This window comes from Labrus bergylta, chromosome 14 (assembly GCF_963930695.1).
Source record: "Labrus bergylta chromosome 14, fLabBer1.1, whole genome shotgun sequence".
Taxonomy (NCBI): domain Eukaryota; kingdom Metazoa; phylum Chordata; class Actinopteri; order Labriformes; family Labridae; genus Labrus; species Labrus bergylta.
Window position 1 is genome coordinate 23,496,263 of NC_089208.1, and position 27,259 is coordinate 23,523,521.

Consider the following 27,259-nt stretch of genomic DNA (forward strand, 5'->3'; position numbering starts at 1 on the left):
AGACGGTAGAGAGGTGGGATCACTTCGGCCCCTCATTACAACATTCAGAGCAGTCTGAATATGGCTTCAGAAAATGTTGTTAGAGGCGACTCAGTTTGCAGCCCCTCTGAAATTCTTCATCCACCTAAAGTATCAAAGAAACTTTCAACGTGATGCATATTCTGTTTTTTTTTTTACATTATATTTCCCTTGACTTAAATCAAGGAAGCATGCCTGAGCACGATTTCTCCCGTCTTCCCCCTCGCTGGTCTGCGTTCACATTTGTAATATCCTTCTGGCCACCACTCACAGGCCACTTCCAAACTGTTAACTGTGGATGTTTTTGTTATTTCTGAGATGCCTACTCACACATCCACCATGCAGTTGAGCTGGTCTCTTACTGTGACACTTGGATGGTTTTTAAAATGACAGGAGGTGTTTTAGAATTACGTCATATCGCGGTCCACTTCCTTGTTTGAGCATGGATGCGCTCACAACTCCTGCGGACCGTACTCGAGTACACATGAATCTACTGGAGACCACCTCTTCAAGGCACTGTACTCGTGTACGGTATGTTTGTGTTCACACTGATCAAATGAATTGGACTTTGTGGTCAAGCTTCCTCGGATCCTTGCCCAGGTCTCGAATGTGAAACCTTCTTCAGTGTCATCTTCTTCTTGTGACGGTCGAGAGCTCCTTTAAAACATGAAGAGAAAAAAGTTCAAGACATAGGAAGCGAGTTAGGTTAAAATCAGACAGAAAATATCAAATATAACCACCCAGCCGACAAAGGGAAAGAGTTCCTGAAAGTCTCGTTATTTAATGGGAGTCAATCTGAGGTATTACAGCGCTGTCACCAGCTCGATGCCTGGAAGTCTGTGTGCTGCACATAATCACATCTCTAAGTGTGAAACCAATATCTATGAGGAGGAGAGGCCCATAATAAAATCTGCTGGGCACTTATGAACAAAACCTTTTATACAGTCAAACACACAATACCACAGGGGACCCACCTTGGTCAGTGAGCTGATGCGAGGGGGGTGGGTTGGGGGGGGGGTGTTCACTTGCTAATTGCCGAGCTGCACCGCTTATGATCTGGTTTCACAGTTAACCGTTGTCCCCACCCTCTCTTTGCTTTGTGCGCACAGATGTTTCCTGGCGAGATGCAGGTGTAATGTGGTGTTTCTCACACTCAGACAGGAAGGAGCAGCCTAACTGTCATTACACACACGCAGACAGAGCTGCCTCTGCTGTCTGCACCCCGGAGCTCGTCCCTCTGATGTCTAGCAGGCGGTTGACTCTTCCAGGAGCCGCAGCGTTCATCACAGATCGTATTGTTTTGATCCTGGGTTCAGTCATGATGACACCACTGTGTAACCTTGGGCTCATGTATGCTTGCCAGCTATTTTTTTTTCCCTTTTTTGAGTCGTTGGCGGAGAACAAATCCCCGTAACCACGCGCTCTCCATTTATTAATGATCCGTTAATCGATGGTGCGGCTGCTCTATGTTTACCACATAATAATGGAATCACATTCTTGTAGAGAAATAGATGGAGATAGATTTGATCAATAAATTCCAAAGAGTGGTTAAGAAAAGACAATTAGCTTTCCATCTATTCATGAGTAGTTATGGTTATGATTCACAACACGTCCCTGAGCTTCCAAGGCTCATAGCAAAGCTCGAATTCTCTTCACTTGTAGGTTACAATGGAGGCATCCCTTCAGCTTCTTGGTCATCCACAAGTGGTTTGGTTATGCAGTTTATTTTTTTTAAAGATCTCTTTTGGGTGTTTTTGGCCTTGATTGGAGTGATAGATCAGTGGATAGAGTCAGAAATAAGAGCGAGAGAGAGTGAGTGTGAGTGGGGAATGACATGTGGGAAAGATGCCACAGGTCGGATTCGAACCTGGGCCGCCCGCTCGAAGGACTACAGTTTCCACCAGCGCCCTCGGTTGTGCAAACTTAGTAAATCCCTGTCCACTGGGTGGTTTTTCTTCAGGTCTGCGGCATCTTAAAGAAGGAGCAAGACCGACATACTTAATAATCTCATGCAGAGAGATGCATGCAGTCCAGTTGTAGGGTTGTGTGACACCTTTCAGGCTGCACATGAAAACAGCAGCCTGCAACAAGGCAGATAAACGTAGTGCCACCAAACCAATTAAAAGTGGTTCAGTGTGAAATATCAGAGATTTTATTTTTAAGCCATTTCTCCCAGTCCTGTGCTCAAGCTAGCAGTAAGCTGGTGTATTATGTGGACATCACACATGTACGCATGCACATATGAACAGTCCACATGCGACTGTTTGGGAGGGAAGTGCAGCTCATCTTTGCTTTGTGAAGCCTGAAAGACTTCCTGTCTACTAAAGGTTTGAGCTACTAGTTTGACAGCTTTAGCTCGCCTGCAGTCAGTGTGGCATTCAGTATGTGGTGGGAGATATGGGAAAAATACATCAGGATTTTGTTATGGCAGGGTCATGATTACATTTGCAAGATAATGTCTTTGTCTTCAGAAACAAGCTGTTGGTCAACACATGAAGTAAATCTTTAAGTCTTTAAATAAAAACATATTTACTCCAACTTGACCTGTGTTCACGATTTCTCCACCTGTGAGCTCCCTACGTCTCATTCTTTTCTAACATGTTGTTGTGATCCAGCTCTGCTCCAGCTGACGCCACACAATGCTCTGTTTTGACATTCCCCAACATCCACCCAGCCCCCACCACCACCACCACCCCCCCCACCCCCATCACAACTAACACCGCAAATCTCCCGGCTTATCCCTAGCCAGGCGAAAGACCACCGCTCCGCCACAGCCACGGGTAATCACTTGTTCAGGCTCAGCGCCTCTGCTCGAGACTTAAGATATCCCCTGAATTGTAATGGATTAATTGGTTGAATATACAGAGGGACAGCATACCAACTCGGCCTGAACGGAGTAAGACTAAACGGCATGAAAATGAACAGTTCATGTGCACAGATTACTTGAAATGTCTACAAGGATAGATAGAGGACCTAGATTGCCAGCGGAAATGGGGCTGTATGCCTGAGGCGTTGCGCGTGTGTGTATTTTTGTGGTAGTTAGTGTGTTTTTGTTCATGTGTTTAGGTAGACATGCGTAGCCTGTCAGCACTGGGGTGATAAGCAGCAGCGCTAGCTAGCAGTGGAGCGTAATGTTCCTGCTTTAACACTTAATAACCCCGCTAGTGATTTACTGCCTATGAGGCTTTTTCCTGTCTGTTTTGTTCTCTCTATAAAAGCCAGACAGTGTTTATAGAAAGGCAAGGCAGCTCCCAGTACACGCCAATAATGAGGATTAAGGTGGTGAGACCACATTTACCAGCATTATTTGTTTCCTTCCTTGTGTTTGGAACATGTTGTTCAGTCTGATATTGAAAGAACCTGAAGCACAAGTACACAGTTCTTAGTGGAAGCTAACAAGCATCACAACTTTTAGGGCGATTTCTCTTTTGAATCAACACACTATGTTTCTCTTTTTTCTTGCCATCTACCACATATCTTTTCATCTTTCATACATTCCCTTTCTCTCTGTTATTCCCCCCCTATGTCCCGTCAGTTTTGACAGCCTCGATGTCTTGTTGTCAGAGGTATTGGGTGGGTGAACTGCCCCATAAAAGAGGATTAATCCCTCCTCTTTACACCCTGCTCAGCACATGTTTACTCCAAGGTGCTGAGTGGATCCTGAAGCAGCGACTTTGCACACTGACAATCTGTTTCTCTCTCTCTCTCTCTCTCTCTCTCTCTCTCTCTCTCTCTCTCCCCCTCCTCCCTTTCTTTTCTTGCAGGCTGACTTGACAGGGATCAAATGGAAGAGGTTTGTGTGGCAGGGTCCCACCTCTGCACCCATCCTCTTCCCGGTAACAGAAGAGGACCCCATCCTGTGCAGCTTCAGCCGCTGCCTGAAGGCCGACGTGCTCAGTGTATGGCGGCGCAGCCAGCGGCCGGGCCGGAGGGAGCTTTGGCTTTTCTGGTGGGGGGACGACCCAAACTTCGCAGATCTCATCCACCATGAGCTTGCAGGTAGGGGCCCCGAGACAACACATGAGAGCATTAAAAGTGATAAAGTACATTTTGTTAGGCTGTGAAGGTACATCCTCTTAATGCTGCTCACTCTTCATATGGAGGTCGGAGATCAGGCTCAGCTGCTGAAAAACCAACCAGAATGCTGGTATTGATTCACTGATTGAGTTCAGCGGGGTGGGGAGTGCCCTCTGAAATAGAGGTGATTCTTAAGGCCAGATAAGACCAGAGTTCTTGAGAAGCCGGTTTGAAACTTGCAACTACTTGCAGTGTGCCTGCTTTATATCGCTCTCAAAGCTGCAAGTTTACACAAATGCGACTAGACGAGACGGGGCCAACTTTCTGTCTCTGTGGTGGATTAAGCCTACAGCAAAAAACTGCAGGTCTGGGTGTCTGTTTGACCAGGGCCAGGCTTAGCCACACATGCACCTCTAAGAGGCTAGAGAGGCAGGATAAAGTGAACCTTCCCGTGGTAGTGCGTTAGTGTGAGTGTGTTTATTGGTGCATTAGAACATGTTTCAAACTGTTATGTCTTTAGACCATTAGTGTAACGATGGACTTTTAGTCAAGCTAACACTGCAGCTACTTTTTTATGCAATGGTCTTAATAAATCTTTGAGGAACGTCTGGTCTGAACACGGAAGGGAAGTTTATTAACTCTGTCTCTGTCAGTCCTTCAAGTTGTTTGAGCACATTAGATGATTAAAGGCAGAGAAAAGGTGGACTGCTTTTTTTTTATTTCTCTGAGTTACTGCTATGGCGAGACAAATATTACGTCTGAAAATGAAATTCAGCGACCTCCCTTCTTGTGCACCTTTTGTTGGATTCACTCAAGGTTATACATCTAAGAGAGTGATTGCTGTAAGAGATAGCTGGAAGTGTAGACGGCTCACAGCTTTTGTAAAAGCAGCACTTGAACATCGATCACCCTGTCATGATACGTTATTGGCCGCATGATGAAAAATGATACAGATTTCACCGCTTGATTGTCAGGTAGGAACAGGAGAGAGAGAGAAACTGTAAGTGAGAGCCTGAGGGAGGTGTTAAAATCTGTGTGATCTGATACCTCCCTAATGCCCCCTCTTACCCTCCTCTGACTGATAAGCCGGGCCAGTCAGGCTGGCAGTGCCAACACCTGCAGGGCGACTCCCTCTCCCTGGAGACTCTTGGCATCACACTGCACAATTATCGCTCCTGAGTTTGATTTCTAACACATCCTTTTAGGAAATTCTGGTAGAGCAAGTAGTCCGAAGTCACATGTCGCCATTCCGCTGAGGATGAGCAAGAAAGAGGAAGAAGGAAACCGAGCTGGGTCAGATTATAACTTGAGTGAGAAACGCAGCATGCAGGAGCAGCCATGCAGAAACGAGGCAAATGCATCCAGCCCCCGCTTTCTGCCTTTCCCCCTCTTCACTGACAGTGACATTAGAGGTGGAAGGAAGATGGAAAAGGCCATCTTTATTCATGCTCCCTGCCATGTAGATTGAACTTTGGAGTCCGAGCCGAGCACAGCCAGTCTGTGACCCTCCTTCATCATGGTACATTGTGCCTCAAAAATGGGAGCCGAAGGCTACAGCGGGCCGCTCATTCAGGCCTAACGGGTCCTGGTAATTACCTGAAGCGTCTGGCTCAGGCCCTCTAATGGAGTGTGCTCCATTTCAAGTGGAGCTGGGGTGGTATAGAGAATCTATATTTGGAAATTGTTGGAGTAAGTGCTGTTTTCTTACACTGGCTTTAGGGGGATTAAACGTAATGTGTTTTGTGTTTCAGGAGATAGAAATTACATAATTGAATATTGACGAGCAAATCTGTGCAGCATCCTTCCTTCCAGGTATTTTAAAACAGATAAATCATGTTTTGGCAGGGCTTTTGGCAGGTCCTGTTTCAGCTTTGATGTTACTTGAGTTTTTGATAAAACGCAGCATCCATGGAGCTTTTATTCCTCTTGAGAATGATCTTGACGCGGGCTTTTACAAAGACATGCACCCTGAGCGCCTGATGAGACCTTTCACGTTCCCTGCTCCCCGTGCTCCTCAAATGTTTTTGCACCTTGACTGAACTTTGTCTCGGTGTGATAGTTTCCCAGATGGGCGGTGTAATCCGTGTTTCCTGTTTTGGAGGCTGCTGCTGCTGCTCCCTCCCTCCAGTGGAATATGTCTTCCTCCTCCACCTCCTCCTCCTCCTTGTTGAGCCTTTCCCCCTCCTGTAGTGGCTGTGTGACTCTGCCGGTGAAATGAAGCAGAGCAGCCTCTCTAGATGGATCTAAAGTCAGCCGAAGGGGTTCTTTTCCTCTCCTCCTCCTCCCTCCTCCTTCCTTCAGTCTGCAGCTGCTGATCGCTGTGTTCAGCATGGTGTGTCCTGAGACCCTGTAACACGGCTGAGATGTGGATGCAGGAGTTTCTGGTCTTCTGTCTAGATGGGTTTACCTGTATGTGTGAACCTGGTTGTACCACTGGGGAAGGGATGCAGCTGTGTTCTCCCAGAGCCCCTTAAGATATAAAGCAACCAGGATACTCTATACTTCACCCCTAGACCTGTTTGTCATTCTTAACACATCTATACCCGCCACTCTTTGTATAAGCAGCTGAGTGCAACTCTATGAATATAGTGCATGAGGGACCAGGGGCCTTTAACTCTGCATTTAAACATTTTTGTTTATATTGCGACCGTCTGCTCACCTTACTCAAGTGCAGCTTAACTGAACAGCTATGAACACCTTACCTTCTAACATATTCCTGGAAACACTAGAGCATGACAGCACTCGTATTACTATGCTGATTTGTCACAATTCTGCAACAGTTTGACAAATGCTGCTCATGTAAACAAGTAACTTTATTAAATAATATTTGACATTATTGTAACATTTTTCACTGTTGACAACTGCTCAGCTGTGATGTGCTGCAGACAGTGCAGGAGTCTATTTAAGGGGAGCGTGCTCTGCTTGACAAATAACATGATAAAGTAATTTCTTTTTTCTAGATTAGTTTTTGGGCCTTTTTTTTGCTTTTTTTGATAGGACAGCTGAAGAGACACAGGAAATGTCTATGAGGAGGAGGAAGTGAGGGTAGGATAGACATGCATCAAATGGCCGAGGCTGAGAGTGCAACCTGCAAGTGAAGCATGGAGGACTGTAGCCTCTGTATTTAGAGAACCTGCTCTTCTAACTGAGCTAATCCAGCACCCTGATGGTGCCATTCCCAAAACACATCCAGGACACATGTGCGGTTAAAAAAATGTTGCTTACTGCGAAAACTATACGGTACAATATGGTTGTGTCTGTGGTAACCAGACTCAGTGGTAGAGTTGGTTGCCTCTCACTCGAAAGCTTGTTGGTTAGATCTCCAGCATCTGCAGTCCAACATGTCCAAAGGGCTTCTTGGGCAAGAGGCTGAACCTTAAATTGCATGTGGCTGGATGTAGACTTTATGAATAGGTAAGTGTGACATGCAGCGTTAAAGCATAATGAGTGATCAGAAGACGAGATAAGTGCTGTGCAAGTCTATTTAACATTTATCCCTTTGTCATTCTTTACACATCCATATCAGCTCCTGTTAATGGGAGCAGCCAAGTGTGACATTATGAATGTCTTTCTGAGAGACAGTTTTAAAACGAGTGCTCTGTTATCCCTGAATCAAAATGCCTACTGGCTGTCTACGGAGACCATCTGCTCCCCCTGTCAGAGAGTCTAGCTTTATTTTATAGCAACACCTTTGCTTTCCAACGTGGTCGGACAACACCTCACAGGGAACACCAGCATGATCCGTCCCTTTAGTGTGCCGTTGATTTATCAGCCTTTCTCCTAAAGCCAAAGATTCCTGCAGCGTTCCTTTATGACCGCCCGATGTGCCAGCTGATGTAATATGAACATTGAGGTAGTCTTGGTTTCTGAGCACCAGTGCTCTTGCGGTGTTTGCGTGTGTAGCCCAAGAAGCAGGACGATGATTGACAGGTTGTTGCGTTTGTGGTTTCTCCTGGGTGTTGTGCCTGAGGAGGTGAGAATCGACAAATACCAGCTAGCATGGCAGGGCAGACCCCAGCAGGACTGACCCAACCTGTGCACTCAACCGGAATGTCACAACTGTTGTCGCCTTTTAACCGCCACACTCTTTTTCTTTTGCTCCACTAGTTCGATGGATTCCTTTTGACTTTGGTCCTAGCCTGTCTTGGGAAATTTAAAACGCTTTCTTTTTTTTCTTTTTTTTTTGTATTTGCAGCCTCTCTTTGGTCTTTAGTGCGATGTTGGCGGTAAACATGAAAATCCTCTCTTTTCCCTTTCATTTCGGCAGGCTGAAATGGCACTGGCTCATTCCCTCACCACCCTCCTTCCACCCTCATTAGATTAGCGGCCTGTGAAAGTCTTTTAATTTTGAGCAAGTGCCATTTCTGTATACCCGTGTGCCAGTAATCCCTTCCCTCCAAGGAGATGAGGGTGGAAGGAGTGAGCTGGAGAGATGAGAGTAGTGAAGGGCGGAAAACTTGAGGGATCTTTTAACGCCTGACACTTAATCACCGTTGAAGGAATGTTAGACTAACCACCAAGCCCTTTCTCTACGCTGTCGGACAACTTGCCTTGCTCCTGCTAACACAACGAGAAAAACTCATTCTAATCTTCCCTTGGCCATGCATAGAAATTATTCCCAACAAGTAAATGCCATTACTGAATTCACCCCCTCCCCTGATTTCCTCCTCCCAGTGGTTGCGTATAGCGATGTATTCTTATGCTAATACATTGCTCTCTTCATCGTCCGCCTGCCTTGAAAGCTTGTGAATCTTGTAAGGAGCCAAGATAAATTGCCTCCTTTTCCTCCCCCTCAAAGACACACTGATCTTATTTTTGCATTGAAATTAGGAATGTATGTCCATCTGGATGTGAGGGTTAATTGCTCTGTGGTACATTTCTGCAAAGGTCTAGCTTGTCCTGGTCCCTTTTCCCATCCTCCATAGTGCCCTTCTTCAGTACGAATGTGTCCCACTGGGGTTTCCGCTGCTCGTTCCCTGTTCCCTCAGCTTCATGTGACTCTAGAGGTGGACGCCGCACAACGTAGCCATTCTTCACTTTTCAAAGATTCTATCAGTGGTTATTTGATGAATATGTTCAATCTCATTGCAGCTATCTTATGGGATCCCCGTCGCCCGCTCCCTCCTCACTAGCTATGAGCGTTAAGTTTAGCTTCCTGCACGGCTCCAAAGGTCATCCATTTGTCTTCATAGTTTTTATTCTCTTTGACCATCGAGTTCTGTTCTTGTTCTAGTGCTGTAACTCAATCCTGAGTGTCAATCAGTCTAACCAAATTTCAACAGTTCTCTGGAAACTGTGTGTGCAGCATTGGGAACAGAAAGTCTCTGTGCTTTTGTTTCATCAGGAGGAGAGGGGAAATAATTTAGATTTCACTGAGAAGAGGCTATTTCAGGTTCAACTGTAGTTCGGTTCCCAGGATGTTTATGATGATGTTTGTAAACAATAAACACATTCATTCTTCACAAATCAACAACAACAAAAAACAAACCAACAACCAAGATGCATCGAAGGAACTAAGCTGCAGCACACCGGTTCATTACTCTATCTCAGGGATTCCCTAACTTTTCAGCCTGCGACCCCCAAAATAGCGGTGTTAGGGACTGTGGACCCCCAGTGTTCCTGGAGGTGTTTAAAACTAATAAGGTTGGGGCGCTGGTGGCGCAGTGGTTAGTGCGCGTGCCCCATGTATGGAGGCTCTCGTCTCAACTGGGCGGCCCGGGTTCGCTTCCCGCCTGTGGCCTCCTTCCCGCATGTCATTCCCCATTCTCTCTCTCCCTGATTTCCGACTCTATCCACTGTCCTCTGATCCATTAAAGGCACAAAAAGTCTTGACCCCCACTTTGGGAACCACTGCTCTATAGTACTGATGAAGGCCACTTTTCTTTCTTTCCTACTTTAACCTCTTTCACATAAGAGTTCCTGTGGACCACCTCAGAGACCACTCTACCTCTGCGCAGAGGTCAGCTTGGCCAATTGTTGGCTTTTTTTTAAAACAAAACTATAGACAAAAAAAACACAACAAAAAATGTTTTACACATGCAACAAACCCACAAGCTCAACCTTGATACAGTTCCATCTCCTCCACTTACAATGTTAGCATAAACATAAGGGATACACCAATGCATTGTGTCAACATCGGTATGGACCGATCTGCAAATAATGTGGTATAAACCCATGTCAGTAGCCGATGTTTATTTGTTGACTTGTTGTCATTGTCAAACATGAGAGAACATGTCGGCATTGTGGGAGTCTGACACCAAAAACAAGTCATGAATCAAACATCAGTATTGGAATCGGCTCTGATCGCTGCACCTCTAATCCACATACCTTGTGTACAACTCAAGTATTGTTTCACTTTGAGTACTCCCAATTAGTCTGCACAAACTGAGACTTAAACATCAACACATTCATGAAGGCTATACGACTTCAATTGTACTTTCTGTTGGTGACGTTTCTGTACACCTGTCAAACCAACAAAAGACACAGGATAACAGTACCAAAGAGAAACAGGCTTATTAACACAGATTCTTATGAACTCTAAGTGCCTGTATTCCTCCATTAGTGTCATCTTTTAGCAGCAAAGCTTGAATTGAAGGTTGAAGGAACAGACGGTCCATCTCCAGTGCAGAACAGGTTATCAGCGATCCATCTCCATCTCGGTCCCTTGAGCGCAGATATATATATATATTCGTCTGTGTTGGGTCAGTCTTGAGAGAAATAGAGAGAAATGTTGTGGATGGGAAAAATAGGATTGCATTTGAAGGAGCTTTCTCCTCAACCAGTCGATGATGAACACATTGTTTGGGATGCATCCAAAGATTGAGGGATGAAGAACTCGATTTAGCCGCACGTGTGAGCTCATGAGTTAAACTTCCACCGTAGTTGTTTTGGTTTTTGTTGGTATTCAGTTTAGTCTTGTAGCTTTGCTTGCTCTACAGAGTTCCCAGGATTTCTTTTGTTCTTGTTTGACCACTCTCCTCTGTGCCTTTATGAATAAAGCGTGAAGTAAAAACAGCCTTGCTTTGCACCTCAGGGCAGAGCATCCAGTTCCAAAGGGCATATTTCAGTAGTCTGCAAGGGCTGAAAGATTCTCTGTTCAGGTTGGACTCTTTTTTTTTTTTTTTTTTTTTTTTCTGAGCAGACCGTTAAAAAAAAAACCTTCCAAATTATTGAACTGCCCTCATAGACGCCTGAGAGACTTCTTGTAGGAGAACTACCTGCAGAATACAAATGTCTGTTGACAACACATATGTACAGTATTGAAGCACAAAAAAAACATCTGTTTGAGTCAAATCATTTTTAAGGAACTTGGACAGTTGTTGTCCATATATTACCCAATCTAAAGAATCGATCTGCTGTTGAATCTTCAAAAAGAGACTCAAAACAGTCTGAGTCTGAGTCTCCTGATGGTCTCGTCTTTTTCTGGCGGGAAAAAAACATCTCGGTTTAAGAAGAGTAAGGTGCATTTTTATACCCTTAAGTCGTTTTCACAAATACATTCCTGAAAAGATCTTGAGTATTTCAGGGGAGAACTGTTCCTGAAATCCTCCTGATCTGATTGTTTACACATGCACCTCACAGAAGGAGACCGGCCGGAGGGGGGTTGGGGGTCTCCTGAGGCAAGGCATGACATAAAAAGAACAATATCAGATATTTTGGAGTGTCATTGCATGATTTCAATTATTGCAGAATCACTTAAATGGTGGTCCATGTATTGTGCATTCATATAAAGAGTTACCCTGATGACGGTGAAGTCCGAGCGTGTTGCAAATCCAATCAGTGTTGAGAGCTGTTAACAATTACCAAACTGGACAATGACAAGCTGGCTGTGGTTGAATTAGAAATAAAAGGGATACTAATTCCCAGACCTTGTTGGTTTTGAGATTTGAAATGTGTCCCATGCACCAATCACGTGAGCCTGCAGTAGAGATCAAACAGAAGCTTTGACTGCTACCAGTGGTTGATTCACGGCTGATCTTGTCGTCTCTGCTAGCGTCTTTATTATATTTAATTTGTAAAAACCTTTGCCTACATGTGGAGCAGTAAAGCTGTTTAGTTTTTTCTCTTGAGCCATTTCATTGTCCACAGTCGTTATCATACCAACATGGGGTGTGTCACTCTTTAGTGTGTGCCTGTCAACTACAGCATGTGCAAACCAAGTGTACATGGATGGTCTGTTGATATGAGTTCCAGGTGTGTTAGCGTGGAAAGAGATGATGAGTTCTGAAACTTTGCTAAACCATTGGTCAGGCTGTTCTATGATTTTTAACGTTGTGTGTTGCACCTGAAACTGTGACAAATAGTTGTGTAATGAATTAAAACATTAGAGGCTCCTTTTTCATGCAATGCACATTCAGCAGACCCTTTGGTGAGATTTGTTTGGATATTTGATTTTATCTGTTTATACTGTGTCACAAAGGTGAAGCATGGAGAGTGTGGCTGCTGCTCGTCTCTGTCTGAAACGCACGCTTGAGGGGTTGATCAGCGAGCCTGAAGTGAAAAGAAACAGATCTGTTTCCTGCTTTTCTTGAAATCACGTGACTGCCTTATCATATCCAGTAGAGGAAACAGTTTATGCATCTAAATGAACTCCTCTACAGATGAGAGTGCCGCCAGGGGAGCATGACACTTCACATCCAAATCCATGTAGACACTCAAAAAGATTGAGCGGATAAGCAATTGGTTTAAAGGCACTTTATGCAGAGCTTGTTTGAGCAGCAACTTTATTGGTTGTGTGACATTCTGATGGCACACTTGAGGTTCAGTTCATTTAGTAATCGGAGTTGGACAGCTTTGAATTTAAAAGACCAGTTGCATTAAATTCAATAAATCATGTTTGTTTGCTTAGTGCTGCCACCGTGCAGCCACTCATTCTCTCATTTCCTGCTGCTCTCTTCTATCAGTACCACTCTGCGTTTAGCCGCTTGTCTGCATTGCTTTGGGTTTGAAGTGTTAATCTCGATGACTTAACTAAGTTTAACAAAATGAAAATTTAGGAGCTTATTGGTCTATCGCCGAGCCACATTCATGCAGCAGAATCTGGAGACATCAGTTAAATGGTTTTCTGACTGTGCACTTGCAATCCGTTTTAGATTAAAATGGCATATCCACTCTCTCTTGCGCGGTGACAGGAGCAACAACACTCCGAGAAATGAATGTGATGCACAGATTTAGTTCTGCAATGATGTCAGGCCCATTGTATGCACCGCGGCCCAGTGGACGCCTGAGGCAAGGATTCAGAAAGGAGAAATGCCACTCAGTCTTTAGAAATTCCCAAATGTTACTGACTTTGACGGCCTGTGTGAAAGTCAAAGCTGAATCTTCAAATGTCTAAATGTCCACACACAGCTGTAAACATGGACAAAGGAGGTCCAGAAGACTTAAAGGAGACACTGAAGAGTCTGAGCTATACAGTCATTGAATCAGAGTCAATAACTGGGATACAATCTGATATACCGGGAAAGCGGTATTGTTATTTTTTATTCTTGTTTGATTCCCAAACAACACATGGCACGCATTTGTCCCCTCTGTCTACCAAGTTTGACCCCTTTTATTAAGAGCCTCGCACACACTGCAGGAATGTGCACTTCATGTCTCATTAATGAAGGTTGCCGCTTGCCAACGACACAGGAACTTGACAACTTTGACTTGAGGACATTTCCTTGCAAAAAGACTGAACCTAAAGACTGCAAAGATGGGGGTGGGGATTTGCAGTATTGCATGTATGATGTCCAGTCTGTTCTTTGGCGTTTGTCGTGTGAGACTTCCTGTGCTGCTGTCTTGTCCAGGACTCCCGTGTGAAGGAGATTTGTTTGTATCTCATTGGGAATTATTAAATGTGCGGCACGGCCCACGATAATGATAAGATCATAATACAACCATTCTGCAATAATTCATTTAATGAACATCACGCTATGTGATTGACTGAAGAAATGATTGTATTTATTGTGTTTTGGTCTAAGTTGCACCTCCTAATCATGCTTCATCCTCAAACTTCTTTAGCCTCTGTTGAATGTATCCCGATGTTGTTTTATTCTGCAGTCGTCAAAATTCTTCTTCTATCTTCGGCCAGTTTAACTTCTGTTCACGTTGCCCTTATTCATGTCACAAGCGCCACCATGAGGAGTCATGAGTAAAACCTGTTGAGAGCGCCATGCTTAAAAAAAAAAATCAAGATATTGACATTTGGTCAGGAGGATGATATATTGCTGTATTGATATTTTTGTCCCGCTCCAAGTAAAAATGTATATGTACCATATTGTTTACGTTCCCTTTTTATTAATTGCTTTTGCATGAATGTAAACATCAACCACCAATTAAAGGATTTGTTGGCCAATCGTGTCATTGCTTACAAATGTTATTGTCACTCCATGCAGTTGACAAGCGATACAAAAGGTTAACGATGGCTCAGGACTTGTGGTCCTTCCTTTTCTTGCCTTCATACATGCTTGTAAAGTTGAGTGTGCAACGCAGGGAGTGATGAATGGACAACACCCACAGCAGCTCTTAAGAGGAAAATGTAGGGGGGAGGCCGATGGCTTTTGTGCTTGGGGATCAATTTTCCAGGGCTAATCTCCTGCCTGTGAACCACCCCTTACTTTCCCCCCCTTTTCCTCCTGCTCCATCTCTCTCTGATGGATCTCCATTGACTGGCACAGCACAGGGACTCGGCCATGCATGCAGCCCCGGCCCATGGGTGCAGTCTCCCTCACTCCCTCTCCCTCTCCATCCCTCTTTTCCCTCTCTGCTCAAGAAATATTCATTAATTAGTAATGGAGACTTTACGGAGCAGCGCTGGTCCTCTCTCGCTTTCTTTGCAGATAAGGAGGAAGAGGAGGTGGAGGAGAGGAGAAAACCTTCTGGCCAGGCTTGGTAGAATCCCCCTGAGCACAGTCGATCACAAGGCATTAATCTTGCTGTTTAATGACCGACTGCTGCTCTAATTGCTTATACACAGATGAGCAACTTGGCGTAGGGGGGGCCTCAAAAATTTGTTCTCAGTTTTTCCTTAATACCAAAACTTTCTTCAATAGACGGCAGAACCACTCGTGTGGATTTGGTGAAGGTGATGTTTATTTGGATAAACAGGACAAACCTGATGATGCATTGTGTGTGGATGTTAAGGGACAGGTGTTGTGCACTTCGGGGTAAAAGATGATTTCACTCGCTCGGTGTAGATGCGTTGTGTTCATAATGGAACTGCTGTGCAGCGCTTAAGATCTCTTAGAAAGGTCAGCTCATCTGGGCCCGCTGCACAGGAGGCAGAGACATGAAAGTGTCCCAGCCATCAGCTGAGCTCATAAATCTTTGTCTGAATTAGGTCACTCGTCTTTTTTTTTTTTTTTTTTTTTGCCCTGCTTGCTGACCACAGCTCCCGATTCCTGCGGCCTCACATCACATCGTCTGGAACTTCCAGTCACAGGTAGAAGAAATAATTATATTCTGAAGGAAGATTCAACAATGTTCATTATTATCAAGTAAAACACGTTAGAATTGCACAAAGAACAAGAGGATCACTCAGACGGGAGACAGGTCGGCATTTACAGTTTAAGTCTTATTAACATCTAGTGGCGGGAAAACAAAATCTAATCTTTTGAGATTTTAAATAGATTCATTTCTCCAAAAATCAATTTCTTTTTGGCTAATCAGTCTCTTCCGGCGAAGTGCTAATGCTAGCTCTTTAACTCAGTAGAATACCAAATGGAGCAACAAGAAATTCAGCCAGTATCACAGATGACTGGAGTAGACCCTGAAGTATGTACTCATTCAAAAATAGACTTTGAACCATGAATCGTTTTGAATTGAAAATAGATTCTGTATTGAATCGTGAGACGTCCTTATCTATGCTTTTATTTGATCCACAGAAGTTTAATGTGCACTATAACTTAATCTTCAATCTTATAATTTACATTATGACGATGTGAGAATTTGATTCTTCTCTCTGTTATATCTTTAAGTCATATAAATATCCTATTTTGGACTTTAATAAGATAAAACAAGCATTTCAAGAATGCCAATTGTCTTAATTATTATAGCTGTAGCTTTTCACCGTTTTTGACATTTTATAGACGAATTAATCGATCGATCAATAATTCAAGAAGATCTTCTTGTTTATGGCTATAAATGCACAGCGGCTTTAGGGTCTGTGGGGCCCCTAGACAAAAATGAATTGGGGGGGGTCCCTCCAACCAGCGTTCCTCACCATAATGTCTGCGAGTGTCCTGAAGCTTCCTCCTCTCTCTGTTTCTGTTTTCCATCTTGTTAATATTTAACCACAACTTACAATCTCTCCCAGCTCTCCCCCATCGTACCTGTTAGTCCTGAGAGGGATCTCCTGGTTTGCAGAGATTTAAAGAGAAACAAAAGGTAGCCATCGTGTGAGTGGTTGTTGTTGTTGTTACACATTGCCTGTTTACATTTTGGCCTTCTAATGCAATTGTTCTGCATTTAGGTTCATGCACTGTTGTTGTTGTTTTTAAAACAATTTTTAGAAGACAAATATTCATATCCACTGGCCAAAACACATGGATATATAGCTATATATAGATTATCTATGTATACTAGAATTTGAATGGTTGTTGCAGAAAAACATTCTCAAGGTGTTACTACTTGTTTGATGTTGATTCACATTTGGAGTCCAGGCTTCTGTAAGGCACTAAAGGATGAGGGAATACGGGAGGAAATAAGGATAAATGTTGAATGATGTGGTCACATTTTTTAGGCGACCTTGGTATTTGATTTTCTTTACCTGCACCTCCCTGCAGTGATTATCTTTGTATCAGGTCAAATACCAGCTGCATGGGTCTTTGGGAAGCCTCCATAAAATATGTCAAAGGTCCAGGTTGTGTGTTCCTCAAGTCCTGCCCTGGATGTTTGGTGTTTGCATTTCTATTTAGCGTGACTGAGTGTCAAAACGCTGCATTCTGACTGCAACATTTTCTCTGTCTGTGTCTGTCTGCAGCAGAGATTGTCGTAGCAGGCTGTGCATGATGAACATGAGGTCGTTAGGAACACTTGATGTAAACCAGGCGCCTGTTTTTTTGTTTTTTGAGTTCCTTGGCACTGGAGGGAGAGACAGAGGAGGAGCAGGCGACAGGGAGGGGGAGGGGGTGGTACGGGGCAGATGTGGGCTTGGCAGAGGGAGGCAGATGGGATTGCCAAGGCGGCTGATGTAAAAGTAGGTGTCGGGAGATTTCTCTTTGCAGGAGAGCCTTCGTGCACAGATGACTGTAATAGGATTGCAGGTTGAAATGCAAACGTTCATTTCTCTCTTCCGAGATTTGAACCATGCTCCTTCCCTCATTACCCCACTTTCATCTTTATCTCCGCGCATTAGAGTTTAGCCTAAATTCTTATTTTATTTTCCCTTCTCGTCAGCTGGCCAGCTTTCTTGTCCTCATGACTTTTTGCCCTCTTTCCTGCTGTTTCTCTCAGGCAGCTGCTACATCACTGTAAGCCAACGTGTTGAAAAGAGTTCTCGATCTAATGCATCACATCCACTTTCTCTGGAAAGTTACATGACTTTATTATGTTGCTGATGTATTTTTGTCCTGCAATTGCTGTTAATTTTTAATAGGAAATTGCTGCTTTCCTGCCATTGCCCTGCTTTTCTGTGTTCCTGATCTTATCCTGAAAATGTGTGTGCACCTGATGAATGAGTCTGTTGCTTCCAAAATCAAAATGCACGTAGCCTTTTTAACTTGGCAGCTAGCCTGAGGTTTTTCTTTTTCTTGTTGAACCTACTGCTGCCTTTGTTGGGATTGGGATATCTTGTTTCCTTTTGAATTCAAATGTATCCTCCTCATTATTCTTTTTATATTATTCCTGCAGATACAATTGCTAATTGCATTTAAGAAACAAAGCTGGCTGTTTGCAGGAAAAGCATTAAAGCTCTCTGTGGTTCTTTAAACGATACTTTTCAGCTCTGCCAGGTTGGCACAGCGCCCGAGTTGTCTCTCACTTTAAACAAAGGAAATCAATGTAATTTCTTATTTTGATAGCTTCGAATCAGATGACTTTAAGTCTCTCTCTCTCTCTCTCTGCTTCACGCAGCAGGCCATTGGTTCGGTAAATAATTCAATAAATTTTGATTAAGTTGCTTGTGGGCTGGCTCGCGCCTCCCTGCAGCACGCCAAACTGACATGAAGGGTGGGTCACAGCCGGCACTTATTCCGTCTGTGCTCAGGCAGAGACTGCACACTTGGGGAGATGTTTGCTGGAGACTTGACTGAAAGGAGCTTAAGTGCTGTAAGATGTGAGCAGTGGCTGTTAATGAGATTAGACCGGCATTCAGGCCAGTGCCGAATGTGATTCAGAAAGCAACTCTGATATGGATGTAACTGTGAGTTTATCCATCCCGAACAGCTTGACACAGGGACAGACGTTCGGTTCGTCCTGCCATATGAACCAAATAATGACAGCTCTGTGAGCCGTAAGCAGACGTGTAACCGTCTGAATCTTTGCAGGTGTGGAACTGAAACTCGTAAGTGCAGCCTGAGAGTGCTGGCAGCGTGTCAGTCCAGTCTCATAGCTAAACTGAGCTGGTGTAGTTATCACAGTGTGTAAACAATGCGAACAAGAGAAGACCACCCAGAATCTCCTCATCATGGTTTCCCTTTAAGCCACAAAATCATCACAAAGCAGAAGGAGATTGATCGAAAACTGACTGCCGTCAGTCATTTTAAGTTTGCAATCTTTAACAGGGTCATCAGCGTTTAAAAAAGTTTTGTTTTTAGGGGCAAAAAAAACAACAACTTGAAGACATTAGTGGTGTGTTCAAACATGCACATAACTGCTGGAAATGTCCCAACATTGTCAGTCGCTTTATTCCTGCCAGCTCCCTTTGTCAAATTCCCACATAAAATCATGTGATGATCACTACACAAATTATTTATACTCTCTTCAGCGTCTTCTCACCGGCGTCTTCTTCTCGGCCCGTTTGTTTGAACTGTGAACACGTCCAATCAAACTTAGCTTTGAATATATTTGCCATTGGGCATATTTTGTTAACGTCATGTCTCGCCCCCCCTGAGATTCCCCCTGTCCCCCCGTCAGGGAAAAGTTCCCGCTGTGAGAGGAACACGTGTGCATGAGGAGTTAAGAAATGTTTCAGGAGCGGGCTGCGGTGAATATTCAGACTGTGCATGTGTGGAAATGACTTCAGTTTGAAGTTGTTGCCATAACCAGAGTTAGAGACAATGTGCACATGCGTCTATTTTTGGATAGCATGTAAATGTTTAAGAGCAATCATTTCAAGAGCAAAAGAAAATTAAGTAAATGTCTGTCTCCCTCCTGAAAACCAAACCAGGGTGCTAATGAGCTGCTGCTTACTGTTACCTACTGTTTGAATCCCTGGTTTGGAAACTCGACGCGCACAGGAGCAGAAAACACCTGAAATCTCCACAGCCTAAAAAAAGACAGACAGCTGCAGGTTTCTACTTCAACTCTCTGTCTCGGTCAGCACGCTGCTGCTTGCATTTGCATTGCCTCTTTGCTTTCTTTAAGTGATATAACATGCAGATGTCACTCTAGATATGACTGGCTTATTTCAATAGTTTCTGTGTGTTTGAGTTTTGCATATTTCAGATCCAATAACCCTTCTCTTGAAGGTTCTACTCAACTTTCAGATATTTCAGATTTGGCTATTAATTTATGTCTCTATGGCTTTTTAGATATTTTTTGCTGCATCAGTCTTTGCAAGTATCAGGTTTTAGAAGATTAAAGGTTCAGTTTCAGTCGGGAATGTCTGTTTTAAAAAAGGGTGGAGGATAAACAGACTCCCAGTTCAACTTCAGCTGTTTTCACACATAAATATCTAGATCATTTCAGGAGGACGGCTCCTGAAATCCTCCTGATCTTGTTGTTCACATTATTAATCAAGTGTAGGGACTCTGATGACGATGTTTTAGGGGTTTGGGGCTCTCTGTGGGTAACTTTTCTGATGATTCAAACATTGACATCAAAACCTTGGTGTTCAAAAAAGGAAAAACGGAGTAAGCAACGATATGTTTTAAACTTCACAGCTTGATATCAACATTGTTTGCCCTGCACCGTTCTTCTTCCAGCTTGAATAAAATGTCACAAAAACGTCTATGTATCTCCACCCCTCTCACATTCTCTTTCCTCTTCTCTTTTTTTTTCTATCCAGCCGAGGATGACGGCCTGTGGGAGAACGGCCTTTCCTACGAATGTCGCACGCTCCTCTTCAAAGCCATCCACAACCTGCTGGAGCGCTGCCTCATGAACCGCAGCTTCGTCCGCATCGGGAAGTGGTTTGTCAAACCTTACGAGAAGGACGAGAAGCCCATCAACAAGAGGTACGTTGACATCGCTTGTCATGTTCACTTGTAACCAGGATGTCTCTTCTACTCTGCCCATGTGCCTGCTCTGTGGAAGGTTTCTTTTTTTTTCTGACTGCTGCCCTTTTTAGACGTGTTGCATCTCCTACTGTTATGCTGTCATGTGGCTTGGCTGAACGCTGCTCAAACGGACACGGGGCTCACAGCTTTATGTGTAGTTCCTCTTGTAAGCTACAAAAGTAACCAACATGTTCAAGGTGTAAGGACTTTGTTTCTCCTGGCTCGCTCCTGATTCATATATTTGTGTAAATACGGCTTCTATGGACAGAGGCAGATATTAAACACCAGCTATTGTAGCATGAGTTCGCTGTTGTTTGTTAGATACACGTTTTTTATCATGCAGAATACCCCTACAATCTTTATTGTACCGAATGCAACAATTAATGAGTCAGTTTCAATCGCTGTTTTAGTTAGCATAGCGCTCTATAAAGATGTTTCATCACCAGCTTCAACAAAAGAAAAGAAGTTTAGAAATTCGCCATCCAGAATGTGAAGCTCACCTGCAAAATGCAAAAATGAATCCAAAATCACTTTTTTTTTCTGAAACACTTTAAAGGAAGAATGTGCAACTTTTTGATCCAGTAGTTGTGGCTCTTGAGCTCCAGCATGAAACCAAAACAAACTTCTGCTTGGCCACGCCTCCTCCATACTGAAGCCTCCGCTCTCCTCCAGAGACACACCTCCAACCCCTCTCCACTTCTCATAAAGGAGTTATGAATTACAATGCATCATAATTAAGCACCACTAAGCCCAAGCGGAGGACAAAATTGTCCTTTACTCAAGCTGCATTGTTGTTAGCATGCTAATGTTAGCTCGTAGCTTCACATTGCATGTAATTTGACACAGAATGATCGTGATCTAAACACACTTACCTAAATCCAAATAATCAGTGAGTATGTTCTTCTCTGTAGTCCTTGACTAAAACAGCTTTTATACACAAGGGGAGGAGCTGGCCGTCCCGTCCATGTAAACACAGCTCTGACAACAACACAGCCAGCGGGACTCGAGCTTCTCCCTCATTGTAGACAGTCATGACTCAGAGACACATTTACACAGGAGAGACAGGATTTCTGCTGTCTAGTGTAACGTGTTGCACATTCTTCCTTAAAGGTTCAGTTGTGCTCGGTTTAAACTGCTGGCTCCTTTTTATTCATTTATATAATGCATCATAAAGATGTGGATCACTGTCTTATAGATTGTTTTGCAGTTTGTTTTTGAATGGAAAGCAGATGATTGCATTGTTGTCAGTACAGGAGGATGAACCTCCTGAGCACTTTACTGTTTACGAGCATGTGGTAGTATAGTGCAGTAGTTGAAGGTTCATTGCCTCTTTGACGCTCTTTGGCTGGACGTGAAGTGGCTGTGAGCCAAGCTGCTGCTAACTTTAGCTTACTAGCTGACTAAAATCCTTCATAGATTAAAATAGTTTAAAACAACCTTCATCTAAAAATAAATTAAGTGTTAGAAAGCAGTCAACAGATATGTTTGAATGTTTGCCATACATGTTAAATCAACCCAGCTGTGTTATTGTGTATCAAACGAGTGTCCAGCACAGTCTCGGTCCTGACCTGGCCGATCAGTTCAGCACATCCCTGCATCGTACAGCACGTTAACAGTCGTGATATGAGCGTCTTAGAGAAGACTGAATGAGGTGCTGTTGTTGAGTACCAGCACTGTCTGTCTTCCATCCGTCCTCCCCGCCCTCTCTCTCTCTCTCTCTGTGTTTGTGTACGACTGAGCCGTCCTCCACCTCCTCTCTGCTCTATCTGCTGAGCTGGATTTGTTGCCCTGTGTGTCTGGGTTTATTGATAAGAGATGGAGACGCAGCCAGCGGGTAGTGAGGAGAAAATGACCGCAGCAGTTTTTTAGCCTCATCCTAACTCGCCTGGTCTCGACATTTCATCACACACACACACACACACACACACACACACACACACACACACACACACACACACACACACACACACACACACCTACTGTTAAAAAGGCCCATGTAGATTTTGACAGTTATTTTAGTGTAACAGATTTCTGGTATCATTTGTAACGATGGCAGCGTCATGTAACACCAGATAACAGACTGCATTTGATAGCAAGCAAACTCCCAGCTGTATCCTGTGTGTGTGTGTGTGTGCGCGTGTGCATGTGCTGCTGCTGATTGTTTTTCTGTTGTTTTGGTGTTGTTGCCAGATTTCCTGGTCAGCTGACCACGTGCGTGTGTGTGTGTACGTGCACAGACACGTGCCTGTGTGGAGGCCAGTTTCTCTTTCCCGCGATAAAAAACGGCCAACGCTGTGCTACCTGCTGTCAGCTTGTATTTACCCACGCTGATATGTGCACCTGTCGAAAAAGACCCTCATCTCTCTTAAACAGCATGATTGATCTTTACATCACGACAAAATAAGATACAAAATGATAGGAATGATCTCGTTTAAATCACATTGAAGGCTTGTTTGTAGCTGTATTGCCTTTTTATTCAGCAAGCTGATCACAGAGGGCCCCAGTCGAGTGGAGAAAAAAAGAAAACAATGGTCTTTTCCTCTGCACTGGAATTCACAGGCCACCCTCTCAGTCTGTGTGTCTGTCTCTCTCTCTCTCTCTCTCTCTCTCTCTCTCTCTCTCTCTCTCTCTCTCTCTCTCTCTCTCTCTCTCTCTCTCTCTCTCTCTCTCTCTCTCTCTCTCTCTCTCTCTCTCTCCCCCTTCCCTCCCCTCCACCCCCCTCTGCTGTCACAGAGCAGACTGGGCAGGTTATAAATAGTGGTGCAACCACCCTGAATCTAAGTTGTCGTCAAGGATGTTTTGCCTCTCCCTTTGGTGTGTTCCGCTGTGCTCCGGCCACGCGGGGATTTTTTGGCAAACAAAGCGCCGCAAAAGCTGTGACGGAAATTCACCAGCACCTCCTGTTTTTTTTTGTCTTTTTCTTTTTTAATGTCGCCTCAAAGCCTAGACAGCCGGTCTGACAGTGAAACATTTCCTGATGGGTTATTGATAGCTCTTGGTATCTCTGTGGTGTTTGTAATTATTAAAAGTTATTCTGGATTTTATTTTGAGATAACAGTTTTAAATGATTTAAACATGATGCTTAGTTTTGTCCGACCAGCCTACCTTAGTAAATGAGTTCACTTGTTAAGAGACGTCCTGAATTGACAGTGACTTCTTTTTTTTTTTTTTAAGGTTTATTTTTATTGTGGAGATAGCACAGTGGACCGAGTAGGAAATCAGTGACAGAGAGAGAGAGAGTGGGGAATGACATGGGGTAGTCTCTGTACATGGGGCGTGCGCACTAACCACTAGGCTACCGGCGCCTCCATTTATAAGATGCTTTTGTTCAAAGCGACCAACATCAGAGAGTTCAACATAAGCAAGGATCTAGAGAGGAGGAGACAACGTTATGAAGTACAAATGAACTGTAAATCTAATCGGACACACAGGTGCTGACAGGAAGTGACTAGAGGTTACTACAGCTTTGTGTAGCCTTACACACACTACCAACAACAACTATAACACTATTAGTTATGATATAAAAATATCGGTATCGGTACATATTTATCAGATAAAAAAGTGGATTGATGTATCTCTAAACAAAATTATATTTTATTCTCCAACGAATATCTGGCATGGAGCATATCTTTCTGTGCAGTAACACACGAGTCAGGAAGGCTAATTGTTTTCATTGTTAATGTTTTTTTGCTTTACACTGTATAAGAACAAATTCAAAGCTTATTGAAAGCAGCATCGATAATTGACCACTGAAAAAGCTGCTGTTCAATTTAAAGCTGCGACTGCTGCAGCTCGACAGATCGCACAATGCAGCCAATTTGTATTATCAGTATCAGTCAGTTTGAATCCTCCCAAGAAATGTAGAATAAGTCGTTTTTAAAAGTTTTTTTTTCTTTTTTAGTCTGTTCCACTCTTATCTTATCTGCGTGTGGGAATCGCTGACCCCACTCTGATCATCAGACATCTCCTCTGCAGCACCCAGAACCCTCCAGTTGGTGGAGGCTGTGGCCAGCTGACAGTGTTCATAACCTCAACCTCAGACCTCAGCCTGTGTTGAAACGCTTACATCATCTCTCCCTCCCTCCCTCTCTCTCTCTTTTCTTTCTCATATCAGCCTGATGTGTGTGGTAAGCAGGAGGCAGCAAAGTGAATTTGCAGAGTCTTTGATAATAATAACTCTCTCAGTGCCTCTCGTTGCCTTCTTTTCACGTCAGATATTAGAAGGAATTAGCCATATTTTTTCTGACAGCCTTATTTATGAGTCTGCAAGAAGAAGCAAAATGTCCTGATTAATGTTAGAGTTAATTATGGAAAACAACTTAAACAGTTTAACATATATTTCAGAATAAATCAGCGCACGCTGGTTTGGATGGAGCCTTTGTTTTGAACTGCAGATGCAGCAGTATGTGTTGATACAGCTGACAGTAATTCTCTTTGTCTGGAGTGCAGGCGGCTCCAAGTTGTTTCTGTGAACCTTCTGCTGCGAGGTAGACTGGCTTCAGGAAACACAGAGAGAGAGAGAGCGGGAGAGAACACAAGGGAAGGAGGGAGGAAGAGGGTGAGGGAGGGAAACGAGCAAGGGAGAGCTCCTCTTAGTTGTCATGGCAGCAGGGAAATGCACCATGGGATCGTGTGTTTCCAAGGTGAAGAGGGATGCTCGTGCTCGATTGGTCAGACGAACTCGTTGACTTGCTCCTAATTGGCTGAGTTACTAAAATTCACAGCAACATTAAACGCAGCCTGCTTTGATATTTCAATTTGATCAGGACAAAAGGGGGGTGGTATCGTTTCTCTGTATCTGCTTGGTATGCGCTCTCTATTAGCATAAGCATCTACATGATCTGCAATGTACTCCAACTGTGCTGCAATCAGGAGTGTTGGATTACTACTCCACTGTATTTAAAGAGTCTGTTGTTGTCTGGCTCAAAGCGTCATTAACAAATCAAGCTGTTATGAAAAGAGGCCAGCGTGCATCAGCTCACATTACAAGAGCCAATCATACTCAATGAATGCGAAAGCTAGTCTTACAATGATAACTGTACCCGCCTGCACAAACCAATGCATCTGTCTGCACTTTTCTGCATGACTGTGTGTTCTGCAGCCGAGCACATTCTTCCCCTGTTGCCTCGGCCCCGATGTTGGGAGGTGAACGTGTGAGTCCTGGTGCGCTGTGGCAGGCGGAAGCAGAGAGCGGCACTCTGTTAAGTAGGACAGTGCAGGATAAAGGGCCACTGCCTCCAGTCTGGGGCTAAAGCGCTAAATTTATCCCCTCCCTGCTCCCAGCACAACACAAACACACACACACACACACACACACACACACAGGGAGCCGGTGCACACACAAACATGCTCGTCAACAATCGGCATGCGAGCCAGTCCACACCGAGGGCGGTGGAAGAGCTGGCACGAGAGCTTTTTTATTAAAATTATTGATGTAAGACACAAGAAATGCAGCCAGACCGAATTGTAGAGTGCATTTGAGTTTATGCTACCTAAATAGATACCCTGGACCCGTTACGCTCTGCCCTCTAACCCCGCGGGCTTCCCCACACTTCATCACTCTCTCTAGCAACAGGAACTAGAGGGAGGCTGACCGGGCTGTGGGACCATGTGACCCGGCGCCCTGGATATATCATGTTGCTGGAGAGATCCTGTCCACCAGACACATACGGCTCTTAAAGGAGAATACCAGAGTCTTTCTTTGTCATGGGTCATTTCCTAAATTGCTGCACAGTCAAACATTATTAATCGCCCACTTCCCATTGCATGTCTTTAGAATTGTAAGCAATGTGTTTTGCATCACTGACCTTAAAAGACACACCTATTTGTAGCTAGCTGACTACACACCCTGTTTGAACCACATAAGTGCGTCTGATCCGTCAGGTATGACTGTGCACCTTTGAACACCGACCGTCCTGTTTGCATTATTTTATTTAATAAGATCTCAAATTGAAATATCAGGGACAGAGCATTTTGTTTTTGCAACAGTAAGCTAAGGCTTCCATCTTTAGCATCATTAAGCTGTTATTTTTGTCGATGACATAATGTTATGTTAATGGCGGTGTGAAATACAAAAGAGTTCTCAGCTCACGAGAGCTGTCTCCTGAGTGTTAGAACTTAGAACTCACCAATATTAAACACTAAGCGGGGGACAAAATTGTCCTTTGCTTGAGCATCAATCACCTTGTTGTGTTGACAGGCTAATGTTAGCTCGTAGCTTCATATTGCACATAAATTGACACAGAATGACCGTGATCTAAACACAATAACTTGACATCTAAATAATCAGTATGTTCTTCTTCTCTCTAGTCCTTCACTAAAACAGCTTTTATACACAAGGGGAGGAGCCGGCCGTCCCGTTCATGTAAACACGGCTTTTTATGTGTAAAATGTTGCACATTCTTCCTTTAAATCAGCAATAGTTTCTTTACATTCATGTTTATTACAGTTTATTGAATTCCCTTAGGCTGTACAGATTCTTAGGATGAGAAGCAATTCAAAAACACCAGTGTAGAATTCTTCAACTAAATAAATGTATCAGGTGACACTTCATGCACATTTATAAATATGTCAAACAGTGTAAAGAAACTCAGAGCACCTCTTTATAAGATCTTTTTACACCAATTACTGCTCTTGAATGCATCTTTCATGTCTTCTAAAGCCGGCTCGAGGCCACGACAGAACAAAGAGTGTATCTCTCATTGCTTATGTTAACAGGCGTCATCGTTGTTTCATGCATCGTGGCACCGAGGAAACACACATTTGTGTCATCAGCAGCAGAGACGGGTATGTTACCATCCATGGAGGGGAATCCCATGTCCTTACATTTCCTCTGCTTTCTCCTCCTGACACCCTCCAGCATCCTG

At 43.8% G+C, this 27,259-nt stretch overlaps 1 protein-coding gene across 1 annotated transcript in view; it reads left to right on the forward strand.

Moving 5' to 3' along the window:
- The window catches only part of med13a (mediator complex subunit 13a), a 92,483-nt gene that overhangs the window by 8,029 nt on the left and 57,195 nt on the right, over window positions 1–27,259 (forward strand). Inside the window, exons 2-3 of the mRNA XM_020631201.3 lie at window positions 3,783–4,017; window positions 20,183–20,351. Coding sequence (XP_020486857.1) covers window positions 3,783–4,017; window positions 20,183–20,351 — 404 coding nt within the window. The remainder of the gene's footprint in view (window positions 1–3,782; window positions 4,018–20,182; window positions 20,352–27,259) is intronic.